We start from the raw sequence: 24261 nt of genomic DNA, 5'->3' as shown, positions 1-24261 counted from the left end.
GTCCACATCCTCCTCAGAAGCTGCGTGGTCCAAGTTTTGGAATCTGGGGGACCTGGTCAGCCTCCCCACAAATATTACCTTTGCAGAAAGGAGCAGCAGCTGGTAGACCAGAGGAGGGATTTCCTGGAGATCTAGCTTAGGGAACATCCTTAGGACCTTTTCCACCACAAACTGCAGCTCTTCCACACTCAGTGGGATGTCCCTGCAGAGATGGGGTGGGGGGGGGGAGAGACAACCCAACCATTTCCCAGTTTTCAAAACGCAAGTGTACTTAGCCCAAGAGCTAGCAAAAGGAAATCCCACCATGAAGGACCCAAAGCCCACTTGGCTGCTGGATCAAATAGGTTTCTGATGTTCTGGGCAGACCCAACCACTCTTTGAAGTCATCTCCCCAAAGCTTCAGTAGGGAACATCCTGGGAACGTAGCAAGTGGGATAAGAATGGTCAGCAAACAGGCTAACCCACCCCAACACCAAGGGCAAATCACTCCAGGAAGATGGATGAAATCCAGACCGTAGTGGCTTTGCTAGTCTCTCCCTCTGGTTTATATCTAACTGGGTCGCTAGCTGACCCAGTCATGAGAGATGGTTCTCCAGTGCAATCTTCTAAGACGGCCGAAGTAAGCAGAATTAGAAGGGTGTAACTCCAGTAAGGAAGGACTCCATGGCTAAAGGCCACCATTGCACATGGGATCATACCAGAGACAGCCTTCGATCCCAAAATGTCTTCTTCATGGAAGGACTGTGTGGCCTAGTGAAACTTCTTCCAAAGTGTAAGCACTGGCTAGTTTTGGCTTAGCACCTTTCCTCTCCTTTACCTCTGGAAACAAGTGATTCCTGAAGTCACAAATACCCCCCCAAGACAATAACAACAAGAAAGATTGGGGATTACCTGAACATGGAGGTGAGATGGATCACATACTGATGACTCCACCTGTCCAGATAAAATTGATCAATACATCTGAGAACTGGGGGAGGGGGCGATTACTTGCAGAAAATATTACCATATCTAGAGTTCAACTTTTATTTTTTTCTCCTCAGATAGTTCTTTGACTGCATGAAACAAAAGGCTGGTTGGTTGATTTTACCAACCATTCCAGAACATTTGCAACATCTTCGGCCTGCTCATAGATCTGCTGACAAACAGGACTGCTGAGTGCCTGGCCAGAGACTCTGCAACCCAGAGCAATCGTGCCACTGTTCCCTTCCAGTGCAGAGGAATGAGAGTTCAAGAAGGCAGGGCAGAAGGAGGGTGACTAAGCCTTAAAACAAAGCATACAACTCTTCTGTACTGAGACACACATGGCTCAGAGAAAGGTTTACAATTTAGCAATGAGCCTCTCCTAGAACAATAGTCTGAGGTTGACATTTCACTGTGGTTATTTATTTGTATTTCCAGCAATGTACCAGGCACTTCACAGTAGTAAAAAGAGAGGGAAGAGGGAAATCTCCATTCCAAAACAGGTACAGAGTTTAGTATTTGACTCTGAAATCACACATGGCAGAAAGGCTCGCGGGAAATAGGTGGATTCTGTACCAGTCTCCCGCAAAATCTACAGAACTGAACAAAACAGGTATACCTACCTGCTGGAGCACAGGGTATTGATCAGCTGTTTCTTAAGCTCTTCCCCTCTCAGCTCACCTGTCAGGAGGGAAACACTGAGCATTCAGAAGATGTGACTAAAGTTAAAGGAAGGAGGAGGGGAAAAAACAAAGGAAGGGATTACCTTTGCCATAAGTCAGGCTCTCTTTCGATGTAGCCAGAGCAGTCAATATTGTTGGGAACAACTCTAAAGATTTGCCACTAAGCAGGCTGCATCCTCGGACAGCTTCAATAAACAAAGTGGCCAACTCAACCAATGCAGGACCTGGCAGCTGGTGGACCTAAGAGAGGGACAGAAAAAAAAAACATGCTTATTGGGGGCTTTATATATGCTTCCCCTCAAAAGGGGGGCGGGGAGGGAGAGAAAATCAAGAACAAAGGACACGGTCAAGATGTCAGTGAAAACTGTTTTAGAAATGGCTGTCGCACTGCCATGCTGGAATGTCTTTCCACCAGGAAAAATAGGAAACCCTCTTCACACATAACATCAAGTAATAAGAAATGGAAAGTCTAAGCTACTGATCTTGATCACGCATGCAAGGTTATCTTAACCGGGCTGCTGACCTTTTTGACCAGCCTTGTTCCCGTGGCCTTTGTTAGAGCCTAACAGACAAAAATCAGGGGAAACTTTTTTCTAAGTGGTAGGAAAGGCTTCCCTGGCCACTGGGCCCATGTTAAAGGCACAAGGGCAGGGCTAGTATGTTGACAACCCAGTATCCTAATGACAATGACTGCATTACCAGGGAGACTAATTGCTTGACAGGAAGTCCCACTGAATAACACCATATCTGAAATAAACATGCACAGGGGAGGTGCATTGACTTGCTGGCCTGTTCCAAGAATATTAATTTGGAAACTGAAACTGAAACTCAGAAGTGAAAGGAAGCCAGCATGGGGTGTCAGACTAGTGTCTTAGTGTCAGACTAGGATCTCAGAGACCCAGGTTCGAATCCGCACTCTGCCATGGAAGCTTGTTGGGTGACCTTGGGCCAGTAACACACTCAGCCTAATCTACCTCACAGGGCTGTTGTGAGGATAAAAAGGAGGGGGAGATTAGAATGTTGGAAGCCACCTGGGGTCCCCACTGGGGAGAAAAGAAAGATATAAATGATGTAAGTTTATAATAAAAACTCTCCTAATCAGATCTAGAAGGGCCAGGAGCAAATCCTGGTGGTCCCTGGGCCGAAGGACATCCGTCTGGCCTTGACCAGGGCCAGGGCTTTTTCTGCCCTGGCCCCAGCCTGGTGGGACGCTCTCCTGCTGGAGATCCTGGCTCTGCGGGACCTGTTACAGTTCCGCAGGGCCTGTAAAAAGGAGATGTTCCGCCAGGCCTTTGGCTGAGGGCCAGCGGGTATCCCCCTTCTTCCATCTAAGACCACCACTTTTTCTGGGACTGTCCTCGGCCATGTGCTATGCCCATATATATGCCCATGGACGGACTCCCAACTGTTCATTTAAGTAGCCTGCGCCTGGACTATTTTAATGATTGCTTTAAGATTATTATTGATTTTATAGTTTTATGATTAACTCATTGTGTTTTATGAATCTTGTGAGCCACCCTGAGCCCATTCGTGGGGAGGGCGGGGTATAAAGCCAATACAATTAATTAATTATTCCTAATAAAGCTGTTACCACCTCTAGCATCAGCAGCCTTATAATCTCAGATGCAACTTCCACATGAAGGTCCCCCGACTCCACCAGCTGGACGCTGTGCTTGTAAATACTGACTCTTCTGACAACACAACTCTGTTGAGAGCACGGAGAACCTAATGTGGAGGACAGAAAGCAAACAACGTTATCTACACAGGCCATCTCCTCATCCCGCTCATGGTCAAGGGACAGCTGGGACCATTCAAAAGCAATGGAGCCTTAACTCTCAGACCATTTCCCCCTGTAAGGACATTTTTTCCTGCCATCTTATTCGGCACAATCTAAACAGCCAGAAAATTATATTTAACACACAAGCTTACACACTTCTGCATCACAGAAGCAGCTCCCACGAAATTATCATCTGACTTAGTCTACATTTCTAAGGCTACAGTCCTAAGAACACTTTCCTGGGAGTAAATCCCACTGAATAAAATGACTTACTTTTGAGTAGACAGTCTACCAGAAATTAGTTGCATATTCAAGCAATACCGAGATCATGAGACTTGACCGTTAGGATTCATTTTGGTTTTATCCAAGGCCCTTCTTCAAGACAATACTGTCTGGAACCTGACTACATTTATCTAGAATGTTTATATGCAGTCTTTTCACCCGCTGGGTCCTCAAGGTGGTCAACAAGTAAAGTGAAATGTACAATGATTCACATAAAACCACCATATAACGTTGGAGAAATCCACCACCAAGCAGTACCAAGCTAATTTGAAGGCCTTTTAAAAAAGACATCTTAGTCTGGTCCCAGAGGCCTGTAGAGATGGTGCCAATCTAGGGGTGCCAGCTGCCCACTGGAAGCCTCCCTTGCTTCATGCCCTTACTCCTTGGAGTGACAGGGCTGGAAATAGCATTCAATGACGTATGATGCCACATCCACCAAAAATCCTGGTTGTGAAGTCAGTGCATGAGGTGACACTCTGGCCATCCCTGAAAACCCCATAGTAAGAACCATGGAGTTTTGGGGGAGGGCCAGAACATCGCCCAATATGCTGCCATTACATTTGGTTTCGGGCGGCTGTAACATCACACATTGCCAGATGTCATTTATGACCATCACCCCACTCGAAAAGCTCCCAGGGGTGGTGGCCAGTGGCCTGACGACATCCCTAATCCCATTTCCTTGGGGACAGGATCCCATAAAGCAGGGAGCAAGAAAAACCTCTAACAAGTCCCACTGAACCTAGTCTCAGGCAACTTCAGTTCCTGCAGGAAGGCCCTATTAGTGGCAAAACCCAGCCATTACTTACTGTGCCATCCTAAGCAGAGTTGCATCGTCCTGAGTCCGGTTGGAGCCCACTGAAGTCAATGGGCTTACAAGAGTGTAACCCTGCTCAGGATAATAGGATCTGGATCCAGTGGCACCTTAGAGACTAACAAGGTTCTGACGGTATAAGCTTTTGACAGTCAAAGCTCTCTTCTTCAGAACTCAGGACAGCACTGTTGGTATAGGTGCTTAAGATACCAGTCTTGTATATAAACACATTATTTATGTGCTTGGCCCCCCAAACCTAAAGAACAAACAGCTCAGAGGTTAGCCTGCCACAGGTCATCGCCTGGTACCTTTGAAGATCCCTCTCAGCAGGGTGCCGATTTCTTTGCCTCTCAAGGCCTGCTTTGTAACCAGGTCACCCAACTGCAACAAGAAGAGAAAAAGACTGCAAGACTCATTTGCCGTATCAGTATTTTAAACTTTTACCTCTGTCTTTTGAGAAGTCCAGGGCTGCAACCAGGTAATACATTCTATGTAGCACTGTGCAAATGAGCTTCCCCTCACCTAAATAAAGACTTGCAAATAATATGTCGCTCACTCACACCACCATCAAAAGACACACACATACAAACATAACTGTTGTAAAACGTGCCTTATCAAGTTGGAGGGAGAGTTCAGGGGCACAATATTTTCCAGTGTTTCATTTATCCACAGAAAATGTCCCAGTTCTAAAAAATCACTGTTTTGTAAAATAAGCAATAATGAATGGATGCCATCGCTAATTCAATATTCAGCCACCTTGGCAGTTTCAAAGTTGCAATTAATGTTTTTCAAATTATTATCCCTAGGAATTGCACAGGAGAATATCCTTATGGTTTACTGATCGGGGAGAAGGGGGAATAAAATCACAAAAATTATAATAATCCAAATAAAAGTCTAGTTATGAATTTGCCTGATTGGTTGTTCAGCTCAAATTGAAACCAAAGCGAAAATCATAGTGGCAGCCAGGAAGAGGAAGGAATGGGCTACAACAAGTGTAGAAACAGAACTACCCTTTGGCCCCTATAGGCATTTGGACTCTGGAAGAATTACGGACACTGTTGTAGATTCTGCCATAGAGCTTAGCGCCAATTATGTTACAGTGCAGATTCCAAGGAGCAGTGGCTCCTTGATACATGGTTCCTCTACAAAACAGAAGCAGTAATAACATGGGTATACCATTTCCTACAGCTGTTATCCACGTGCAGAAGAAAAAAAATAAAAGGACTGTGTCCAAATTATGAGGCATACAGACAATACAACTAGAAGGAAGAGTGAGATGGGGTTCCTCTGCACCCTCTTAATTCGCAACATGCATTCAGTATAACATGGGAAACAGCCTATGCACATACAGGAAGTTTGCGCATAGGCTTCACCCTCATGGCCAAGAAACCCCTAAAAGGCAGGGGTTCTAATTATGCTTCTGTGCATATATTTTATACATATCCAGGTTCATTCAAACATTATATTAAGCACATAATCACGGGAAAGGGAGGAGTTACGAGCACGGGCAGATGCAACCCTATTCCTCCTCCTGTGTGGACTGTATGCTGCATAACTAATTTATGTTCCTTCAGATAGGTGGAGGCCCATAAATGATACATTAGCAAGCCACCATGGGGTATAGAAGCCTTGCCATTTGGCCACAAGGCTCCTGCTAACAAGAACCAGCATCAATGAAATGCAATAAACAAGCAAAGTGAGCAATGTCCTGCGGAAGGCATAGGACCAAACAAAGGTACTAATGGTAGATCCGCCTTCGGGGAGTGCTTTGGGATCCGCTGCAGCAACTTGCCTCTTTTTCATTCAGGTTCTGCAGGCATGCCTGAAGGTGCTCTGTTTTTTCTTCTGCTGCTAAGACCAGGATTTTTTGGTCCATTGCTGCCTAGATGACAAAAGAGAACTAATTTTGACTGTGATCTGCCAAATTAACAAAAAAAGAAAAGCATTCAAACACAAATAAAAGCAGGAGCTGCAGATTGCTCTTTTGTCTTCTTGCAACTGCTGCCAAACAGAAAAAGACGCTCTGTGCACTCCTATGCACACTTACCTAGAGGTAAGCTGCACTGAACACAGCAGCACTTACTTTGGGGCACGCTTCCATAGGACTGCACTGCTTTACTTCACTCAGTTTATACAATCAGTGCTTTCAAATGGGAAACCTTTTCCTAGTGTGTCCCACTTTGAATGATCAGCGGTGACACACTGCAAGTTTAAGCGTGCCACAAATCTTCTCTATGTAATGAGGAGTGTGTCATTCAGAAGTCCTGGCTGACTCCTTTTACCTGACAGGCTAGATTTCTGCATGCATCGAGGGGGTTTTCATTCGTTCTATTGTATTCTGCTTTTGAACCAACAGCTCACAGGAACCAAAAATCCAGTAACAAATGACAAAGTATCTCTCAGGGGATTTTTTTTTATATTGGCAAGAGAGCATACATCTGGCCCAAGGAACCTGGGTCTGCAACTACACCACACTGATACCAGTTCCAGCTCTGCCATCAATGGGACCATTGTGTTGGACTAGGATCTGGGAAGCCCAAGTCCAAATCGGCCCACTCTGCCATGGAAGCTTGCCGAGCAACTTTGGGCCAAGCACACTCTCTTAGGACTGTTGTTGTGGGGATAAAACAGAGGAGAACAATGTAAGTTGCTATGGGGCCTTACTGGGTAGAAAGGTGGGGTATAAATAGGCTTTCGAACCTACAAATTGGTTGCTTGGGAGGGTGGCATTATTCCCACTGAGCTCCCCCCTTCCCCAACAATCAGTCAAATAGCAGGGCAAAAACAGATCCAAACCAGAGGAAAGCGCAACCTGTCTGGTTTATTTCACATTTGAGCATTCCCTGGTCCTCTGGAATAGACAGGAGTCTTGTGGTGGCTCAAAGGCTAAGATTTTTTTAACAGCTTTGGTGGACTGGAGCCCACTGGGCCAGATGCTCTGCAGGGGATCCTCGAAAGAGGAAATCTGTACATGCTCAGAGGCGCTTTTGATTTCTCTGTTGACGGTTCTGTTTTTGGGAGCAAGACCCAACCCTCACCTCCACAAAGTCCCGTGAGAGACCACCAGTTAGCGTTGCCAAACTCCAGGTGGTGCCTGGAGACATCCCAGAATTGCAAGAGATCTCTAGACGACAGTGATCAGTTCCCATGGAGAACATGGCAGGTTTAGAGGGTGGACTCATAGCATTATACCTTGCTGAGGTCCCTCATCTTCCCAAACCACACCATCCCCAGGGTCCCCCCTCCAAATCTCCAGGGAATTCCCGACCTGGAGTTGACAACCCTACAAATTAACCCATCCACCCCCTCAGACACGACTCTGGTAACCCCTCCACCTATTGGCTAGTGGCTCCGTGACCTTTCACCCCTTGTGGCCCACGGCCCTACCAACTTCGCACCTCAGGCCCTCGCTTTTCTCCCGCTTCCGCCTCCGAACCCCCGCCGGGAGCTGCCGCCCGCCTTCCCAACGCCTTCGCGGGCTCCGAACCTCCCGCCAGGAACTCTCGTCAGCGTTGCCCCGAGTAACAGGCCAACCTCCGGTTGCTTGGGAAAGGGCTTCCGGTCACCGCCGCTTCGCTTCCAATAAGGGAGAAAAAGACGCGCGCGGTAGACAGCCCAACTTCCGGTACCAATATCGAGCCTTTCTAAGCGCAGATTGGCAAGCGTGTTCGGTGCTATGCCGGAAGTTTTATTAAGGGCTTTCGTCCGTTTCTATCTCTATGGGTCTTTAAAAAATAATTTTTATTCATTATAATATATAAAAATAAAATGATTATAATTATATTTTAAAAATTAAAAATGAAATTAAATATATTAAATTAATAATTTAAATACAATAATTTTAAAATTAGATCATAATAATTATAAACTAATAATAATATTAATAAAATTAAATATAATGTAATCATTTCACATTTCATATAGGCATATCGGTGCTTTAATGTTGCAACGATCAAACCTCAGCTGTTCAAATGTCAATCAGCCCTGTGATGTTTGATCTGATCTGTGAGACACTCATTTATTCATTGACAGGCAAGGCAACCCAGGGTTACCAGCCTCCAGGTAGTGGCTGGAGATCTCCTGGAATTACAGCTCGTCTCCAGGCCACAAAGATCAGTTCACCTGGAGAAAATGGCTACTTTGGGGGGTGGACTCTATGGAATTATGCCATGCCAAGGTCCTTTCCCTCCCCAAACCCCACTTTCTCCAGGTTTCACCCCCCAGATCTCCAGGAATTTCTCAACTTGAAGCTGGCAACCCTAAGGCAACCTAGTGTTGCCAACCTCAAGATGGCAGCTGGAGACCTCCCTGATCTGATCTCCAGAAACGGTTACCAGATCCAGGTTGGGAATTTCCTGGAGATTTGGAGGATGGAGCCCGAAGAGGGCATGGTTTGGGAAGGAAAAGGCGTCAGTGGGGTATAATGCCATAAAGTTCACCCTTCAGAGTAGCCATTTTCTCCAGGGGAACTGGACCATATGGCATTATACCTTGCTGAGGTCCCTCCCTACCCAAACTGCGCCCTCTCCAAGATCCACCCCCAAATCTCCACAGCTGCCAACCCAAATAAGCTTTTAACCCCTCTTTGGAATCTATAGTTCTAGGGCCATTTGGTCAACATGAGTGGTCCATGATCTGCTGATCTCCTCCCGAGGACACGGATTACCAGGTCAGATCTTTCTCAATTCCCTCCCACCCCACAGTCCGGGCAGCATCTTGAATACACATCACATGAACCACCCTATTAGCAAGAAGAGAACTTCCATATTCAGAGGCAGTCAACCTCTCTAGGGTTGCCAGCTCCAACTTGGGAAATTCCTGGAGATCTTGGGGGGGGGTGAAACCTGGAGAAAGTGGGGTTTGAGGAGGGAAAGGACCTCGGCGTGGCATAATTCCGTAGAGTCCACCCCCCAAAGTAGCCATTTTCTCAAGGTGAACTGATCTCCGTGGCCTGGAGACCAGTTGTCATTCTGGGAGAACTCCAGCCACTACCAGGAGGCTGGCAACCCTATCTGAAACCCAGTGCTGGGAGGAAACATCTCTGTGGCCTGCTGTTGACCCTTCAGTGTAACTGGTTGGCCACTGTCCGTGTGAAACAGGATGACAGACTAGGTGGGCCACTGATCTGACCCAGCAGGGGTCTTTCTATGATCTTACACATTAACCTCAGGCGACTTCTAGCATCACAATCTCATCATTGTACACGTGATGTATTATGTAACGTTTGTTCTAATTGCTTTTGTCCCATGCAGGTTTAACCCCTTGCGTGGCTTTTCTTCGCTGCTATGAACTCAAACAAAAGGCTCATTCAAGAACTAGCAGGAACAAAACACGTCTCTCTCCCATGCAGGTCAAACTAAGAGGCGAGGATCACTTTGTACATATTCTCTAAGCATTTGCAAGGACAAGGGGATGCTTTTGTTCTAGGAAGGGATTTAACCCGTGTTTAGGACGTGGGGATTAAACTAAGTAGCCAGTTGCAAAACACAGCTCCCCCCCACCTTCCCATAGAAGCCAAAGCTTCAGGGACAAGAACCAATCTCAAAGCAAGGGGACAGAAGCCACACTGGGCTGCTGTTTGCATGTCCTGTCACTTACTCGGGCAAAGAATTGCTATTTCAAGCCCCAATCATCTGTAATCATGAGTACCAGCTGCTTCAAGAACATTCATAACTACCAATTATCAGTAAAGAGAGAACAAATTTCTGTGTTCCACAAAGCTGCTGCAACGCACATCATTTGTTCTTCTCTTCTCACGGGACTTAAAATCTCTTGGTATCGGGGTCCCTGCTGGCCTCGTTTTCAGAGCATCGCTTTAGTTATCCAGCAGCAAGGGAAATGCACTCTGTACCTGTTTAGAGTCACTTTCCTACGTGAAAAGTTCCAGAAGATGTGAATGGGTGCATCTGGGGTGGGGGGAATAAAGATGGCTGTGATTATGCATTGGGAAGAGAAAGAGGTATTTTTGAGCTAATATTTTGGAGTCATCTGAGGCCATCCAACCCCCAAAACCTCACTGAACGTATTCTAACTTCCTAATTGTTCACTTACAACTTGGGGCAAATTTGCTAATAATACTGCATACTTTGTGGGCAGTAGGTAAAGGTTAAGAGGCAATGATATAAATGCAAAGGCTTATTTGAAAGAATTAACCAGTGATTCAGAGTTTGCTGAGATTGTCTCTTTATACACATGCATTCTCATAATACTTCTATAGTATGCTAGAAAGAGCTCGAATTGCTTTTGCGTGTGTGATCTGTGCTGCCCTGTCCAAAAAAGTGGCAAAGCCCTAAGGTGCAATATCAGAGTGTACTTTTCAGACAGCAAGTGGGAGGGGTATGCTGTTTTTACGACTCTCCCTACCCAGAAGGGATTCTTTGCAAGTAGAAAACTAGCACAGCAGGGAGGAAGATTGGGACTCAATTGTCTCCATTCTAAGCTAACTTTCCAGCTGCATGGGAGATTATTTTTAACCTATTGAAAAAATTACACACACACCCTTAACACACTTGTAGTCTGATTTGCTACCATCTCCGTACTCTACCACTTCATTTCTGCTGCTTGTGTCAATCCAGCCACAGTCATTGTTACAGCGAACCCGCAGGGTAGGCTAATACGTAGTCTCTGCCTCTCATTCTCCTGTTCTCCCTTTCCCAGTGGTGTCATCAGGCACAGCAGCATATATACATAGCAGAAAGCCACTGAGATGATTTTAAATCCAGAGGCTCACAGCCTGCTCCTTCCCTTCCAGTGTCCCCCAAAGGCCTCCACCTTCCACCCAGCATTACTCTAATGAGCATGGCCCAGTTAAACAATAAGGAGCTTTTATACTTGCCTAATCAGTCCCAGAATCCTGACAGATTCCGCCCACCTCCCAGCCATGCGCTTCTGCAAGCCAAGGGACTCCCATCTTCCTCATCTGCCTTTTGTAATTTTTTAATGGGGGGTCCCTTGCTCAGGCTGTACTGACCTAGTTTAAAAAAAAAAACCTGTTGCAAGCGATGCCTTGTGATGGTCTAATCCCAGCCTGGTGACTCTTCGAAGCTTTTCTGCCTAGAACTTCCTTTCTGCTGCACTCTGTACCTTTGCTTGCCCACAGGGTGACCGTCTCTTTGGTGACGTGATTTTTCAGGGTTGGCTGCTGCCCTTTCTGGAACTCTTTTGGCGTCTCCGGTGAGTGTTTCTGACTTTCATTTGGATTGGGGGTTTGTGTATTCTGCCTGCATCACTGGTTTTCAGGGCTCAGAAGTCAGAAAGCCTTCGCCACCTTCCTTTAATATGCCTCCCAGTCCTATTGAGCACAGTCCAGATAATGTTAAGCATTTGTAACGCTCCCCTGAAATAAAACAAACCAACAAACAGGATTAACAGCCTGCTCCATAACATATTTACTCAGAAGGAAACCCTACGGAGTCCAATGGCACTTACTCCTTAGTAATGATTGCAGTCATAACTTTGGCTGGGCTGTGCAAATTCTTCTTATTTTGATTTGATAAAAATGGGTCTTACTCAGGTGTGCTGACTTCTTCTTTTTTTTGCAAAATGTGTAAGCCAACCAGACTCACTAGGAGCCAGCTTGGGGGGACAGGCACTTGGGTGCACCAGATTACTGTTCTTGACAGTGTGATCTGGTCTCTAGTCCCTCCTTCCCTCTTGGCAAGCTTACTGGATAGGACTTGGGGCTTGCCCAGGAATCAGGTCCTTTTCAAAAAATTAATTTTAACCATCATCTCTCAAGGCAGCTTGAAATGGTTTCTCGACATGGAACAGCTTTCTCCAGCAAAGGGCAGCCAGGTACAATTAGAAATCACCCCCATGCTGCTTTAAGCCTCAGAAGGGAAAAAGAGAGGCACCCATCAGCCCTCCCCTCCACGGATTGCCCCCCCCAAACCCACATTTCAACCACAAAAACATTACAAATATCTTGCTTCTCTGCACCTTTTAAAGTGAACTAAGACGAAGAAACCCTTTGGAGAGCAAAATCTTATCATGTGTCTTCACCTGCACAGGCTCCCTTGATGCTTTAGGATAGCTGAGCTCACAGAAGGCTGAGAAGCTATAGGTACACAAAGATTTTCTTTTGCAAGGGGGGTTGTTAACTGAAGGTTATCCGTGCTCTCTTTCTGTAGGTGTGTGGATTAGGAAACAGTATGACTTCAGTGGTGAGTAACAACCCCTGTGCTGTGTTCTGTTGTTAAATTTTCCTGGTGATGCTCATTGAGATAAAGTGCAAGCCTAGAACCCTTTCTCAGAGGGGGCAAAAGTTCTCCATTTCTCTAGGACGGGGTGGGGTGGGGACCACTGTCCCACCTCATGCCCTCTGGTTGCTGAGATTCTTGTAAAAGATATTAAAATATACAACCCAATCCAGCAAGGCACTTCCTATATTCTTAAGCCAATGTCAAACTAAACATGATGTTGGGAGATCATCTTTGAGGACTGTATGACCCCATCCTCGGAGCTCATAGCAGCTTTGGGTGACCCATTAGAGTTGGACAGATGGCATTGGGGAGAGAGGTGATTCCCTCCACATCATCATAGCCCAACTTAAATATTAGCAGTTCCACAGCAAAAAAGTCTGAAGGAACCACCAAGCTGTGGTGGGTAGGATCTGACCAATTAAATTCATCACACGGGGTACAATCAGATCCGATGTGGATCCAGAGGAGTTAGCTGTGTTAGTCTGTAGTAGCAAAATCAAAAAGAGTCCAGTAGCACCTTTAAGACTAACCAACTTTATTGTAGCATAAGCTTTCGAGAATCACAGTTCTCTTCGTCAGATGCATGGAGGGCAAGAAGAAGCTGGTCAGGTATAGAGGAGGAGGGGGGGCGGAGTAGATGCAAACAGCTGCTTCTGATATGGAGATCTGTTTGCTTCTGTTAAGGAAATCAGTTACTTCTGATAATGAGACAACCATTCATAGTCCCTATTCAGTCCCAGTCTAACTGAGTCAAATTTACATGTGGAAGATCTGATATTTTTAAGGCTGAAAAGAAGCCACAAGGAATCACTGCTACGGCACATGGGGAGGGAGTTTAACATGTAACTCCCTCCCCCCGTGATTTTTTAAAAACTTACAAATATACCAGGAGGTTTGGTCGCAGTTCTTCTCCATCTCATTGTCTGTAAATGCTATTATATACTAGGCTGAATATTTCCTCTGTCACAGTTCAAGTTGGCATTTCTTTAAGCACCCAGAGCTCAGTTCCAATTGTGGTTTAACTCCCCTCCCCTCCAGCCTGGAACATTCAGGATTGTTTCAGAGGAGGAGCAGGCCTTACGTTTGAAACTCGAGCGGCTGACCACCAAGGACCACGGCCCAGTCTTTGGGAAATGCGAGAATATCCCTGCGCACACCTTGCAAAAGGTGAGAACGGATCAGGAGAGGAGCCGGGGTGCTACCTGTTGGGGGGGGCATGCATGACTGCAAGCTGCCACTGGCCACTAGATGCCGCCAGGCACTCAAGCAGAGGCAAAGAGAGCCTCGCTTGGGCAACCTGGCATGTACGTTTCTTTCGGTGAGGTCTGAAGCAGGGTTGCAAAAGGGGAAGATGATCATTCAGTTCCTTCGGCTTCCTCTTCCTTCCCTCCCACACAACATGAGCAGCCTGGAGTCTCTTTGTTGCCACAGGCCAAAGATGAACTGAACGAGACACCGGAGAAGCGGGAATCAGCCATAAAAGAGCTACAAGTCCTGGTCCAGGAGAGAGCCGATGGAAGAGAAGACATTTGTAAAGCAGTGGCTGAGAAAGTGAAGGGGAAAGACGATGCCTTCTTCCTCCGCTTCATCCGTGCCCGCAAGTTTGATGTCAACAGGGCTTACGATCTGCTTAAAGGTGTGTAGGGGGGGCGGGATTTCCTGGGGCTACTCGCCCTAAGCTTCCTCCAGCTGGGAATATAAAGATCCACCCCCAAGTCAGAGCTTGTTGCTAGGAGACAGATCACCCGCTCCTAGGAAAGAGTTGAGTGTTTATCATTTTAAGTGGCAACATCTGCCCTGTTTGTTGGGAGACAAGTACTAGCAAGTGCAGATGTCTCAGAGAAAGGCAAAGAAAAGACTCAGCACCTCCCTGTCCTTAGATATTTTCCACCATCACCCCGCCTCCCTTTTACACATGATATGAGACGGCTGGATTTGAACACAAGACCCTACTGTCATGTAGAGTTTGTTTGGTTGGGAAAAGAGAGACTTAGACACATAGACTAAAGTATAGGTTAGAATGCATTTTGATTTTAAGTGGTTGGGTTGCAAATCAGCACTCTGCTGGTTCAACTCTCACAAACTAGGGAGGCATTTTGGTGTAGTGGTAATGACTGGTGGGACTCTAATCTGGAGAACCAAGTTTGATACCCCACTCCTCTGTTTGAAGCCAGCTGGGTGACCTTGAGTCAGTCACAGCTCTCTCAGAGCTCTCTCAGCCCCACTCACCTCACAGGGTGATTGTTGTGGGGATAACAACAACATACTTTGTAAACTACTCTGAGTGGGTGTTCAGTTGTCCTGAAGGGCGGTATATAAATCAAATGTTTATTATTATTATTATGCCCCTGAGCTCAGCAGGTGGCCTTGGGTAAGTGGTTGGATTCCAAGTCAGCACTCTGCTGGTTCAAATCCCACTACAGCCCTGAGCTCAGTAGGTAGCCTAGGGTCAGCACTTCGCTCAGCCCCAACTCCCCAGCTTTACTGTGGGGACAATAACAACACTGACTTTATTCACCACTCTGAATAGGGCACTAATCTGCCTCAAAGAGCGGTATAGAAGAGCAATTATTCTTATTAGAGATGGAATTTCTTCAGGATGCTGGGCAGTCCATGAAACCACCATTCTTTCATGCTTCTTTTTGTTAAAGATTCAGGCAGTAAACAAGCCAGCAATTAACAGAACTGGTTGAGATGAGAGGCACAAGTGAATCACAAGAATTTTGCTTGGCTTTGAACTTTCCCAGATTGTTTTCTTTATTTCATACCCAGTGGCTGTTAGTGGGAGCCAACTAAAGCAGGTGTAAAGATCTGCCAGGTAACCTTCAAGAGACTCCACTATTTGTTAGTAAGAGCTTTATTGAAAGGTTGTTAGTTCATGATCTTACTGGGTTCATTGTCAGGAACGAGGCATGCCTACATATCAAGCACCTATATCATTTACAGACTAACATTCCCCGCCTCCCTTTCTAGAGGCTGACTAAATCTGTTGGGAACTAACTGTACCGGAGAGGACATAAGGTTCAAGGTTACGTGTGCTCCTTTCCCAGCTGCTAGGAGCAAGCATAGTCTAAGAGAGTCAAGTCAAGAATTCACGTCCTGGGAAACACATCCGCAATAGACAGTCATAACATCATAACCTCCAGCCCCCAACCAACCCCCTCTCCCAGGTATAATAATAATAGTAACAACAACAACAACATCATCATTCGATTTATATACCGCCCTTCAGGACAACTTAATGCCCACTCAGAGCGGTTTACAAAGTGTTATTATTACCCCACTACAATCACCCTGTGAGGTGGGTGGGGCTGAGAGAGCTCTGAGAAGCTGTGACTGACCCAAGGCCACCCAGCTGTCTTCAAGTGGAGGAGTGGGGAATCAAACCCGGCTCTCCAGATTAGAGTCCCGTGCTCTTAACCACTACACCAAACTGGGTATGGCAGGTGCTGCCAACATCTTGACAGCAGGGCATCAGCAAACAGGGCAGAGGCTGGGCTCATTTTGGTGAGCAAGAAAGAGGGAGAGAAACAGCAGGCAGGAAAATTAAATTCCTTCCCCTGAGGAGATGACAGGAAAAATGAGGGCGGACTGAAAAAGCAAGGCAGGCCTCTGGTGTCCCAAAGAGAGCAGCATTGCACAGATTCCTTAAGCACCTTGTTTTTGATATTGAGCAAGAGACACGAGAACGTCAGAGCAGAATGTGAACAAATGTGCATGCCCTGCTCTTTTCCTTCAACTGCTCCTTTTGTCCTGCTCATAATTTGCAAAGGTATGGCTTTTTCTGTTTCGGCCCCTTGGCTTTGAAACAGCCTCCCTGAGAGTGTAAGGAAAACCTCCCACCTGAGTAGCATTCAGAAGAGGTTGTATGATCAAACTATTTAGGAGGGCATATGAGAGGACAACAGTCTGGAACTGAAAGGGAGTCGTTTTATCTTGGCTGGCTTTTGCATTTGAGATGCATCATTTGCTGTCATCCACCAAGACTCCCAAATGCTGGGATAAAGGCAGGCATATAAATATTTTAAAAACAAATTAGCAGAGGAAGAGAAGATGCAAGATGATTCTCAAGCCGGATCAACATTTTACTTTGCTCTTCCATCACATCATAAAACAACACTGACCGAGAGAGCTCGGAACGGGAAATGCAAAGTGAGTGCCAGGAGATGTGCCAATAGTAACAAACATGCCAAGGACAGAAATCTTACAGAACTCTCTCCAAGGCCGAATGACCTTGCTTTACCCCCGTGCGTCTCCTCTCCAATACACGGCACTCTTGCCCTCTGTGCACGCACACTAGCAGCGGGTCTTTCCCAAAAGCGATTGCAAATACACCCAAGGGAGGCTCGGTCAGGGCTTTCAACTTCACATAAGAGGCTTTGCAAGACCCAAGGGTCTTGGCTGAAGATCACCACTCTAGACGATCTCTGGTGGTGGTGGAAAGTGCCATCAAGTCATAGCTAACTCATAGCATCCCCTACTGGTGTTTTCAAGGCCTACCTCTGCATAACAGCCCTGGTCTTCTTTGGTGATCTCCCATTCAATTTCTAAATAAGGCCAACCCGGCTTAGCATCCTAGATTTGATGAGATTGGGCTAGCCTGTTATCCAGGTCAGGATAGAAAACCTCTACCAGTCAGAGTATGCAATACAGAGCTAGATGGACCATTGGTTCAAGTTAGCAGAAGGCCACTTCGAATGCTCACCTGTCCAGCATTTGTTATGTGGGAATAGTGGATTTGGACCATCTCCCTTAGTCATGGCATTCTCGCTTTCCTTAACTCCAGGCTACATCAACTTCCGCAAGCAGTATCCAGAGCTCTTTGAGAACCTGACCCCAGAGGCTGTGCGTAGCACCATCGAGGCTGGCTACCCTGGCATTTTGTCCAACAGGGATAAGTACGGGCGGGTGGTGCTGCTGTTCAATATTGAGAGCTGGGACTACGAAGAGATCACCTTTGATGAGGTCAGCATCTTACAGCTAATCCCTTATGGACTCTACAGACTGGGTCAGGTTTCATTCCACTCAAGGAACAAAGTCTCATGGCTTCCCCCTAAAGAACACTGGGAACTGTAGTTCTGAAGGCTTGAACATTCTGTTCAACGCCCCCCCCCCATACTACAATGCTTAGGATTCCCCAGGAAAAATAAAAGGCATTTAAAATATAGACACGAAGACTTAGGTGGTGGAAAGTGCAGTCAGATCATAGCTGACCATATGGCAACCTCTGCTGGGGCTTTCCAGGCAAGAGATTAACAGAAAAGGTTTGCCACTGTCTCTGCACAGTGACCTTGGTTTTTCTTGGAGGTCTCCCATCCAAGTACTAACCAAAGCTGGCCCTGCTTAGCTTTTGAGATTTGACAAGATCATGCACGCTTAGGCTATCCAGGTTAGGGACAAAGAATTAAAATAAGTATGTTATTTATTAAGTCATCCATCCAGATGCCAGACTATTGCACATACTTGATACAGCTTCCAAAATCTTAGAAACTGGCCATATAAGCAAAGACAAATACGATGGATAAATGGATAAATTTTCAGAGGAGAAATGGTTGTATGGTTGGGGGAGGGATACCGTTAGCTCTTTCTTTCTCCCATTGCCATTCAAGATGAGCAGCTCTCATATCATGTGAGCCATCCATTTTCACAGAGACCTTCCTAAAACCAAAAGTAGGTGTCTGGCTTTACACGAAGAACATCCTCTGGCCCATCTATACCTACTGTCTACTCAAAGGTCTGAAAAAGGGTGAGGGCGGGGTTAGCTAGAGAAGCTCTCACCCTAAATGGAGCCACCAGAGATTGAACCAAGGACCTAACTAAGGGGAAAGGCTCAGTGGCAGAGCATCTGCTTGGCATGCAGACGATCCCAAATGCAATCTTTGGCATCTCCAACGGAAAAGACTAGGTAAAAGGTGATGTGAAAGACCTCTGCCTGAGACCCGGGAGAGCTGCTGCCAGTCTGAGTAGACGATATTGACCCTGATGGACCAAGGGTCAGATTCAGGATAAGGCAGCTTCATGTGTGTCCATATGTGTCTTTGACCTTCTGCAGGCATAGCAGGTGCTGAACCATTGAGCGATATCCCACTGTCTCCAAAAGAAAGGAGCTGCATGCAAGGGGACAGCATTAAAAAAAACCCACAAAACATTCAGACTGTACCTGGTCTTCATGCTACCAACTTGAACCCTCAGCCCAAGGTGGCCTTTGCAGTTGCCATTTTGCATGGTGCAACAGGAGTGGCCCAGGAGAGCCTGACCTTGTCAGATCTCAGAAGCTAAGCAGATTTGGCCTTGGTTAGTAATTGGATGGGAGCCCTCCAACAAAGACCAGGGTTGCAGAGGCAGGCAATGGCAAGCTGCCTCTGTGAGTCTCTTGCCTTGAAAACCCTGCCAGGAGTTGCCATCAGTCAACTATGACTTGAGGGCAGGATTTCATTTCATTTCAACAGGAGTGGAGGGGGGGCAGAGGCTTGGGACATCCCTTCCTTTTGCATCTCCGCCTTCCTTCGGTCTAGATTCTCCGTGCCTACTGTGTGATCCTAGAGAGGCTGCTGGAGAACGAGGAGACCCAAATCAACGGCTTCTGCATCATCGAAAACTTCAAGGGCTTCACAGTGCAGCAGGCTTCTGGCATCAAGCCTTCAGAACTGAAGAAGATGGTGGACATGCTGCAGGTGAGAAGACGGACCCCCCACACACACACACACCGGCAGTCCCAAGAACATGGGAGGCACAGGCACCCACCACAGAGAGGAAAGGAACCTTAAAGCTAGTGGGCAGCAAAGCGCCGCATGTGCCATTTGGCTTTCCTGTCCCTGCACAGCAGAAACACTTGCTCCTGGGGTGACCCTTCTTGGCCACTGCTGGAGTAGCCAAAGGGCTTTCCTCTGTAAAGGAATCCCTTTTGCAAGGCAGCTGGTGCCAAGTGCTGGTGCCCAGACTATGTGGGCATGCTGTGGATAGCAGTAGGGATTTGGAGGTGATGGAGGCTGGGATCAGCAACACACACACACACACACACACACACACACACACACACACACACACACACACACACACACACACACACACACACACACACACACACACACACACACACACACACACACACACACACACACACACACACACCCCACCCCCCCATGCAGGCCCATGAGTGATTAATGCATATGTGAGCTGACTCACAATTTAAATTCAGAGAGAGAAGAGGTATAGACAGAATGCATCCAATCAAACCCAAGGGGTATCAAAAGATCAAGACGTATTTTCAGGAAAGGAGGAGCAAGTAGTCCCCTTATGGCCTCTGGAAGAAGGTACTGGTTCCTAGGGCACCAGCAAGGTGGCCAATCTCTTTTACTCATTCATACATCAGAGAGTACAAGCCTTCAGGCAAATGCTCTCCTCCATCCTCAAGGAGAAATCTAGGTATCAGAGGACAGGATTAAGGACAAAGGAACTATCCCTGGCCATTCTCTCCTTTCCATTTCCGCTCTCCTGACTGGGTGCGTAACCTAACCTGTGTGACTCTGGAATTCCTAGGATTCCTTCCCAGCTCGTTTCAAGGCCGTCTACTTCATCCATCAGCCTTGGTACTTCACTACAACCTACAACGTGGTCAAACCTTTCCTGAAGAACAAACTGCTGGAAAGGGTGAGTGTATTGCTGGGGAAGCTTGTACCACGACAGGAACCATTGTCAAAATAAAGGCAAAGGACACGGCCGTTTTAGATCAGAGCTAGATGTCACAGAGGAAACACTGAGGGACACTGTAAGCAGTAAGTCAGGAGTTTTCCTCTTTCCTGAAACTCCGGTGCCACGGAGCACACAGCTTACAGAGGCAGATCAGGACATTAAAAGGCGAGGGGTCGTGGCATCTGCTCAGCATGGGAGAGGTCCCAGGTTCAATCGATAGTTACAAAATTTGGAAGTAGGGGATGGGAAAGATCTCTGCCTGAGACCCTGGAGAGCCAGTCTGAGCAGATAATTCTAACCTTGACAGATCAAGGCTCTGGTGCAGTATAAGGCAGTTTTGTGTGTGTTCAAATGACCAAGAAAAAAGCTGAGCGTCCCCCCCCCCCCCACCGGTCACCGATGAGCATAGGTTCACCCATCACCTTCTTCCATGCAGTTGTTGAACCAAAGGGCCCCCTTGACTCAGACCCAGCCAGTGGCAGTACCAGAGGCTGCAAGAGGAAACTCCCGTCTGCTGCTGCTACATCTGACACTCAGCTCAGCTTGTCCCTGGTCCCTGGCAGCCCTCCGGGGCAACGGTCCCGCTTTTGCTCACCTCTTCCTCCTTCTTCACATTCAGGTCTTTGTGCACGGTGATGAACTGGACTCTTTCTACCAAGAGATCGATGCCGATATCTTGCCTGCAGATTTTGGGGGCAACCTGCCAAAATACGATGGCAAAGACACAGCCGAGAAGCTTTTTGGGCCACAGATCGATGGTGAAGACACAGCTCTCTGAAGGAGGCGAAAAACAACATTCCAATCTAGAAAATGGGGTCAGAGGTGCCACCAAACCCATCCATCCTATTATATGTAGTGTTGGCTGAAAACTTCTATCGTGATTATGGAACTCCAGGATGCTCATCTTCTTGCATGATCCTCCTGTCATCAGACAGGGAGCAGAGCAGAGCAAAGACTTTGCTACTTCAAAACTTTGGAAGAATGCCTCCTCCACCCACCCCTTTTACCTGCCTTCTGCCACAGAAAACTGGAAGACCTAGTGAGAAACGTCTGTGGTGAGAAGGCCAAGAGAAAAGAAGAACCGGAGTTACTGCTTTCTTGGTCCATCTCGAATCCAAGTGTCTGGGTACTGAAGAAGCTGAGAAGTGCCTTCTTCCCTTATGTTTACTGGTTTGTTTAATGAGCGATAGAGGCAGCAGGGAAATGTAGCAGGCAGTTATGTATTCTAGGGACCCAGTAGTGGTTGTGAGGGAAGGAATGGCTAAGGAAGGAAAAGAGGGAAAGACAAAATTGTAAACGTTGCCCGTGTGGACAGCATGGACAGTTCACTCACTGCAGGAGAGTTCTGCCAAGATCTGTTTTCAGTTTAAAAAAGAAACACCGACAAATAATAATAATAAAATGTCAGAAGTGAATCTGGCTGCTTTTGCATTAGCTATAGATGAAAGTACCGGTAACGAGAGCTGCATTGACTGCATGCTAAAGTTAAGAAAAATTGAATTGCTGCAGGTTTTTTTATTCAGTCTGTAGAAGGTATGCCAATGAGGCACATCTGAATTGTCTTCTGAAATTTATTCTATAATTTCGCATTATTTATTGCGCTGTTGATAGTCCTGATGAGTGGTAAAGAGTTATGCTGGCCCCCGTCAATATTGCTGAGCAATAATATTGAGCACTACATAAACATTAAGCATATATTCACAACCATGAGGTCTAGAATTTTTTTTAAAGGAAAGCGATTCTTAGGAAGTTGCATCCTGCAGATAGCCCTTCAATTCTGCAGTGTTTCCATATTTTTGTAGAATCACAGCACACACACACACAGAGCTCTCCTTATGTGGACTGGGAAAAGTGAAAGACCAAGAATTACATTTTTGTAGCCTTTAAATTTTGGGGAAAAATAGCTGCCAATGGGAGAGGGGACAGGGGGACTCCAAATGGAAGTTGATCTGAAAGCAGTTTTTGTGAAAGGGTCAGAAAAGAACTCATTATAAAAGTGAAGCTGCAGCTTTCCCTATAGAAGACACCATCTAGTTTTGCACAGTAATTCCATGCAATTATTTGGCAATCAGATTACAGCTGTCAAGATGTGAGCTTAACAAAGGTCCTCAATATATACATTGCTGGTGGAAATGTCATTACATAGAAGAATTCTGGAATACAATCTTGCACCAAATCTTTTTGTTAACTGGCTACAAAATACCAAAGAAACCTGAGCTGATATTTCTGAATCAATGGGATGATATAGAGATCCCACCAATTCGACGAGACCTCATCAATGTCTTCTTAATGGCAGCAAAAAATTTAATTGCTTTAAAATGGAAATCACATACTGTACCAACAATTACCAGTTGGTATTCTAAAATATGGGACCATTTTTTATTTGAAAAAATCAATGATGGAATCTATCAAGCTGAAAATTTCCCCCAAACAACAAATTTTATGGAAAAATGGTTCCCTTTTTTTGAATACATTTCTAAAGAAAATCTATATCCTCCCAATAAAATATACCAAACAATCCTGAATCTATAATCCAAAATATATCAGATCATTCAACTTGAATTTGTCTTTCCATGTTTTACCCTTCTCTGTTATGTAGTTTTTAACAATTTACCCATGTTGTATTTCATATTGTAAACAGTTTTGTTAATAATTGAAATAAAAATATATATATATTAAAAGGTCCTCTCAGGTCTTTAAATATGCAGAAGGGGTTGTGCAATGGGCTTCGCTGTGAGAACCAGTTTCACACATTTGTGGCTCCCGGTAAGTGACCCACAGTGCACCCCTCCCAGGCAAAAGACCTGCCTGCCTCCAGCAAGAATCACCACTAGCTCAGTGTTGTTTGTTCTCCACGGTAGTGTTCTAAGCACACCAGGGAGGTGGAGAGATTAGGAATTGGGCTGCCTGGGCCATTTGATGCCAGAATTTTCAAGCAGCCATTCCAATGAGGACAAGCACCAACATCTTGCAGCGTTCACTATGCCTCTCAAGCGCATTTTGGTCCCACCCTTTCTCCAAGGTGCTCAAAGATTCTCCCCTCCTCCATGTTATTCTCACAACCACCCTGTAAGGCAGGCTAGGCTGAAAAGTGTGTAACTGACCCAAAGTAACCCAGCATTGTAGAGTGGAGATTTGAATCCCATCCAACCCCCACTGCAATACACTAGCTCAGCCAAATCCTAATTTAAAAAAAAAAACTGTACAAAAGCTTACTACACTTTAGGAACAGTGAAATTCGAGCAGGGGGTACAGTGATACAGTCAGCCTGAAGACAGTTTCAGGTGAGTAGCCATATTGGTCTGCAGTAGAAGAGCAAGATAGGAGTCCAGCAACATCTTAAAGACTAACAAGATTTCTTGGGTATAAGATTTCATGAGCTCTGTTTGTCAACTTGACTGCTTTATTCATGTGTTTATTCATATGCAGGTAATATTATATTCTCCTGCATTTAAGGAGCCAGGAAGGCAGAAATATTACCCAAAGAGAAGCTGGTTCTCTTTTCTTTGCTCCGTTCCTCCTTTCCCCCATGAAATTAAATCCACGGCCCAGTCTCTGCCTCGCCGCCATTCCTCTTTCTCAAGCTAAATACCAGGCCTATATGATTTGCAAAGCAAACCAGCAGGGGTCCTTCTGAAATGGAAAGAGCCTGAAGAGACCTACAAGAGGTGCATTCATTGGGCCACTGGCTCAGACTCAAGCCAAACAGGATGTCTGCTTGTGAAACCACTGAGGGATGGGGCCCTTCTAAATGGAGCAGAGGGGCAGGGGCCTAGTCCGGCCACCGCCATTAGCAACATTTGCTCACCCTAGGCAGAGACATTCTGGCAGAGAAGTGTTGCTGAGATCAGGTGT

The 24261-nt window shown here is 46.1% G+C and overlaps 2 protein-coding genes across 4 annotated transcripts in view; one reads left to right on the top strand and one right to left on the bottom strand.

Annotated features, from left to right (window-relative positions):
* Positions 1-7989, bottom strand: part of FANCI (FA complementation group I) — a 32028-nt gene extending 24039 nt beyond the window's left edge. For 2 of the 3 annotated variants that reach the window (XR_008598497.1, XM_055002373.1), the window contains exons 1-5: positions 3238-3315; positions 1727-1883; positions 1584-1641; positions 892-933; positions 79-202 (exon numbers count right to left, since the gene is read on the bottom strand). Coding sequence is in view for 2 of the 3 variants with exons in the window: in XM_055002373.1 (XP_054858348.1) it covers positions 79-202; positions 892-933; positions 1584-1641; positions 1727-1883; positions 3238-3246 (390 nt within the window). In the remaining variant the exon portion in view is untranslated. Of the gene's footprint in view, positions 1-78; positions 203-891; positions 934-1583; positions 1642-1726; positions 1884-3237; positions 3369-4821; positions 4895-6305; positions 6431-7911 lie in introns of those variants that run through there. The other variant, XM_055002374.1, reaches the window with a different exon arrangement.
* Positions 7990-8802: 813 nt separating this feature from the next.
* Positions 8803-21926, top strand: RLBP1 (retinaldehyde binding protein 1). Its single transcript, XM_055002294.1, has 7 exons — positions 8803-8856; positions 11613-11686; positions 14049-14350; positions 17501-17679; positions 19230-19388; positions 20254-20364; positions 21026-21926. The coding sequence occupies exons 1-7, from the start codon at positions 8803-8805 to the stop codon at positions 21182-21184; spliced, it is 1038 nt and encodes a 345-aa protein (XP_054858269.1). The 3' UTR covers positions 21185-21926.
* Positions 21927-24261: the final 2335 nt, after the last annotated feature.

This window comes from Eublepharis macularius, chromosome 18 (assembly GCF_028583425.1).
Source record: "Eublepharis macularius isolate TG4126 chromosome 18, MPM_Emac_v1.0, whole genome shotgun sequence".
Taxonomy (NCBI): domain Eukaryota; kingdom Metazoa; phylum Chordata; class Lepidosauria; order Squamata; family Eublepharidae; genus Eublepharis; species Eublepharis macularius.
The sequence above is the reverse complement of the archived record's forward strand: the minus strand, read 5'-3'. Positions and strand labels throughout refer to the sequence as shown.

Excerpts from the sequence above, each read along its gene's own strand:
- RLBP1 (XM_055002294.1), top strand. The coding sequence starts at position 8,803 with ATGGCAGCTGGAGACCTCCCTGATCTGATCTCCAGAAACGGTTACCAG. Across the intron at positions 8,857-11,612 it reads GAAACGGTTACCAGATCCAG|GGTGACCGTCTCTTTGGTGA; the intron begins GTTGGGAATTTC and ends GCTTGCCCACAG. Across the intron at positions 11,687-14,048 it reads GAACTCTTTTGGCGTCTCCG|GGTTGCAAAAGGGGAAGATG; the intron begins GTGAGTGTTTCT and ends GGTCTGAAGCAG.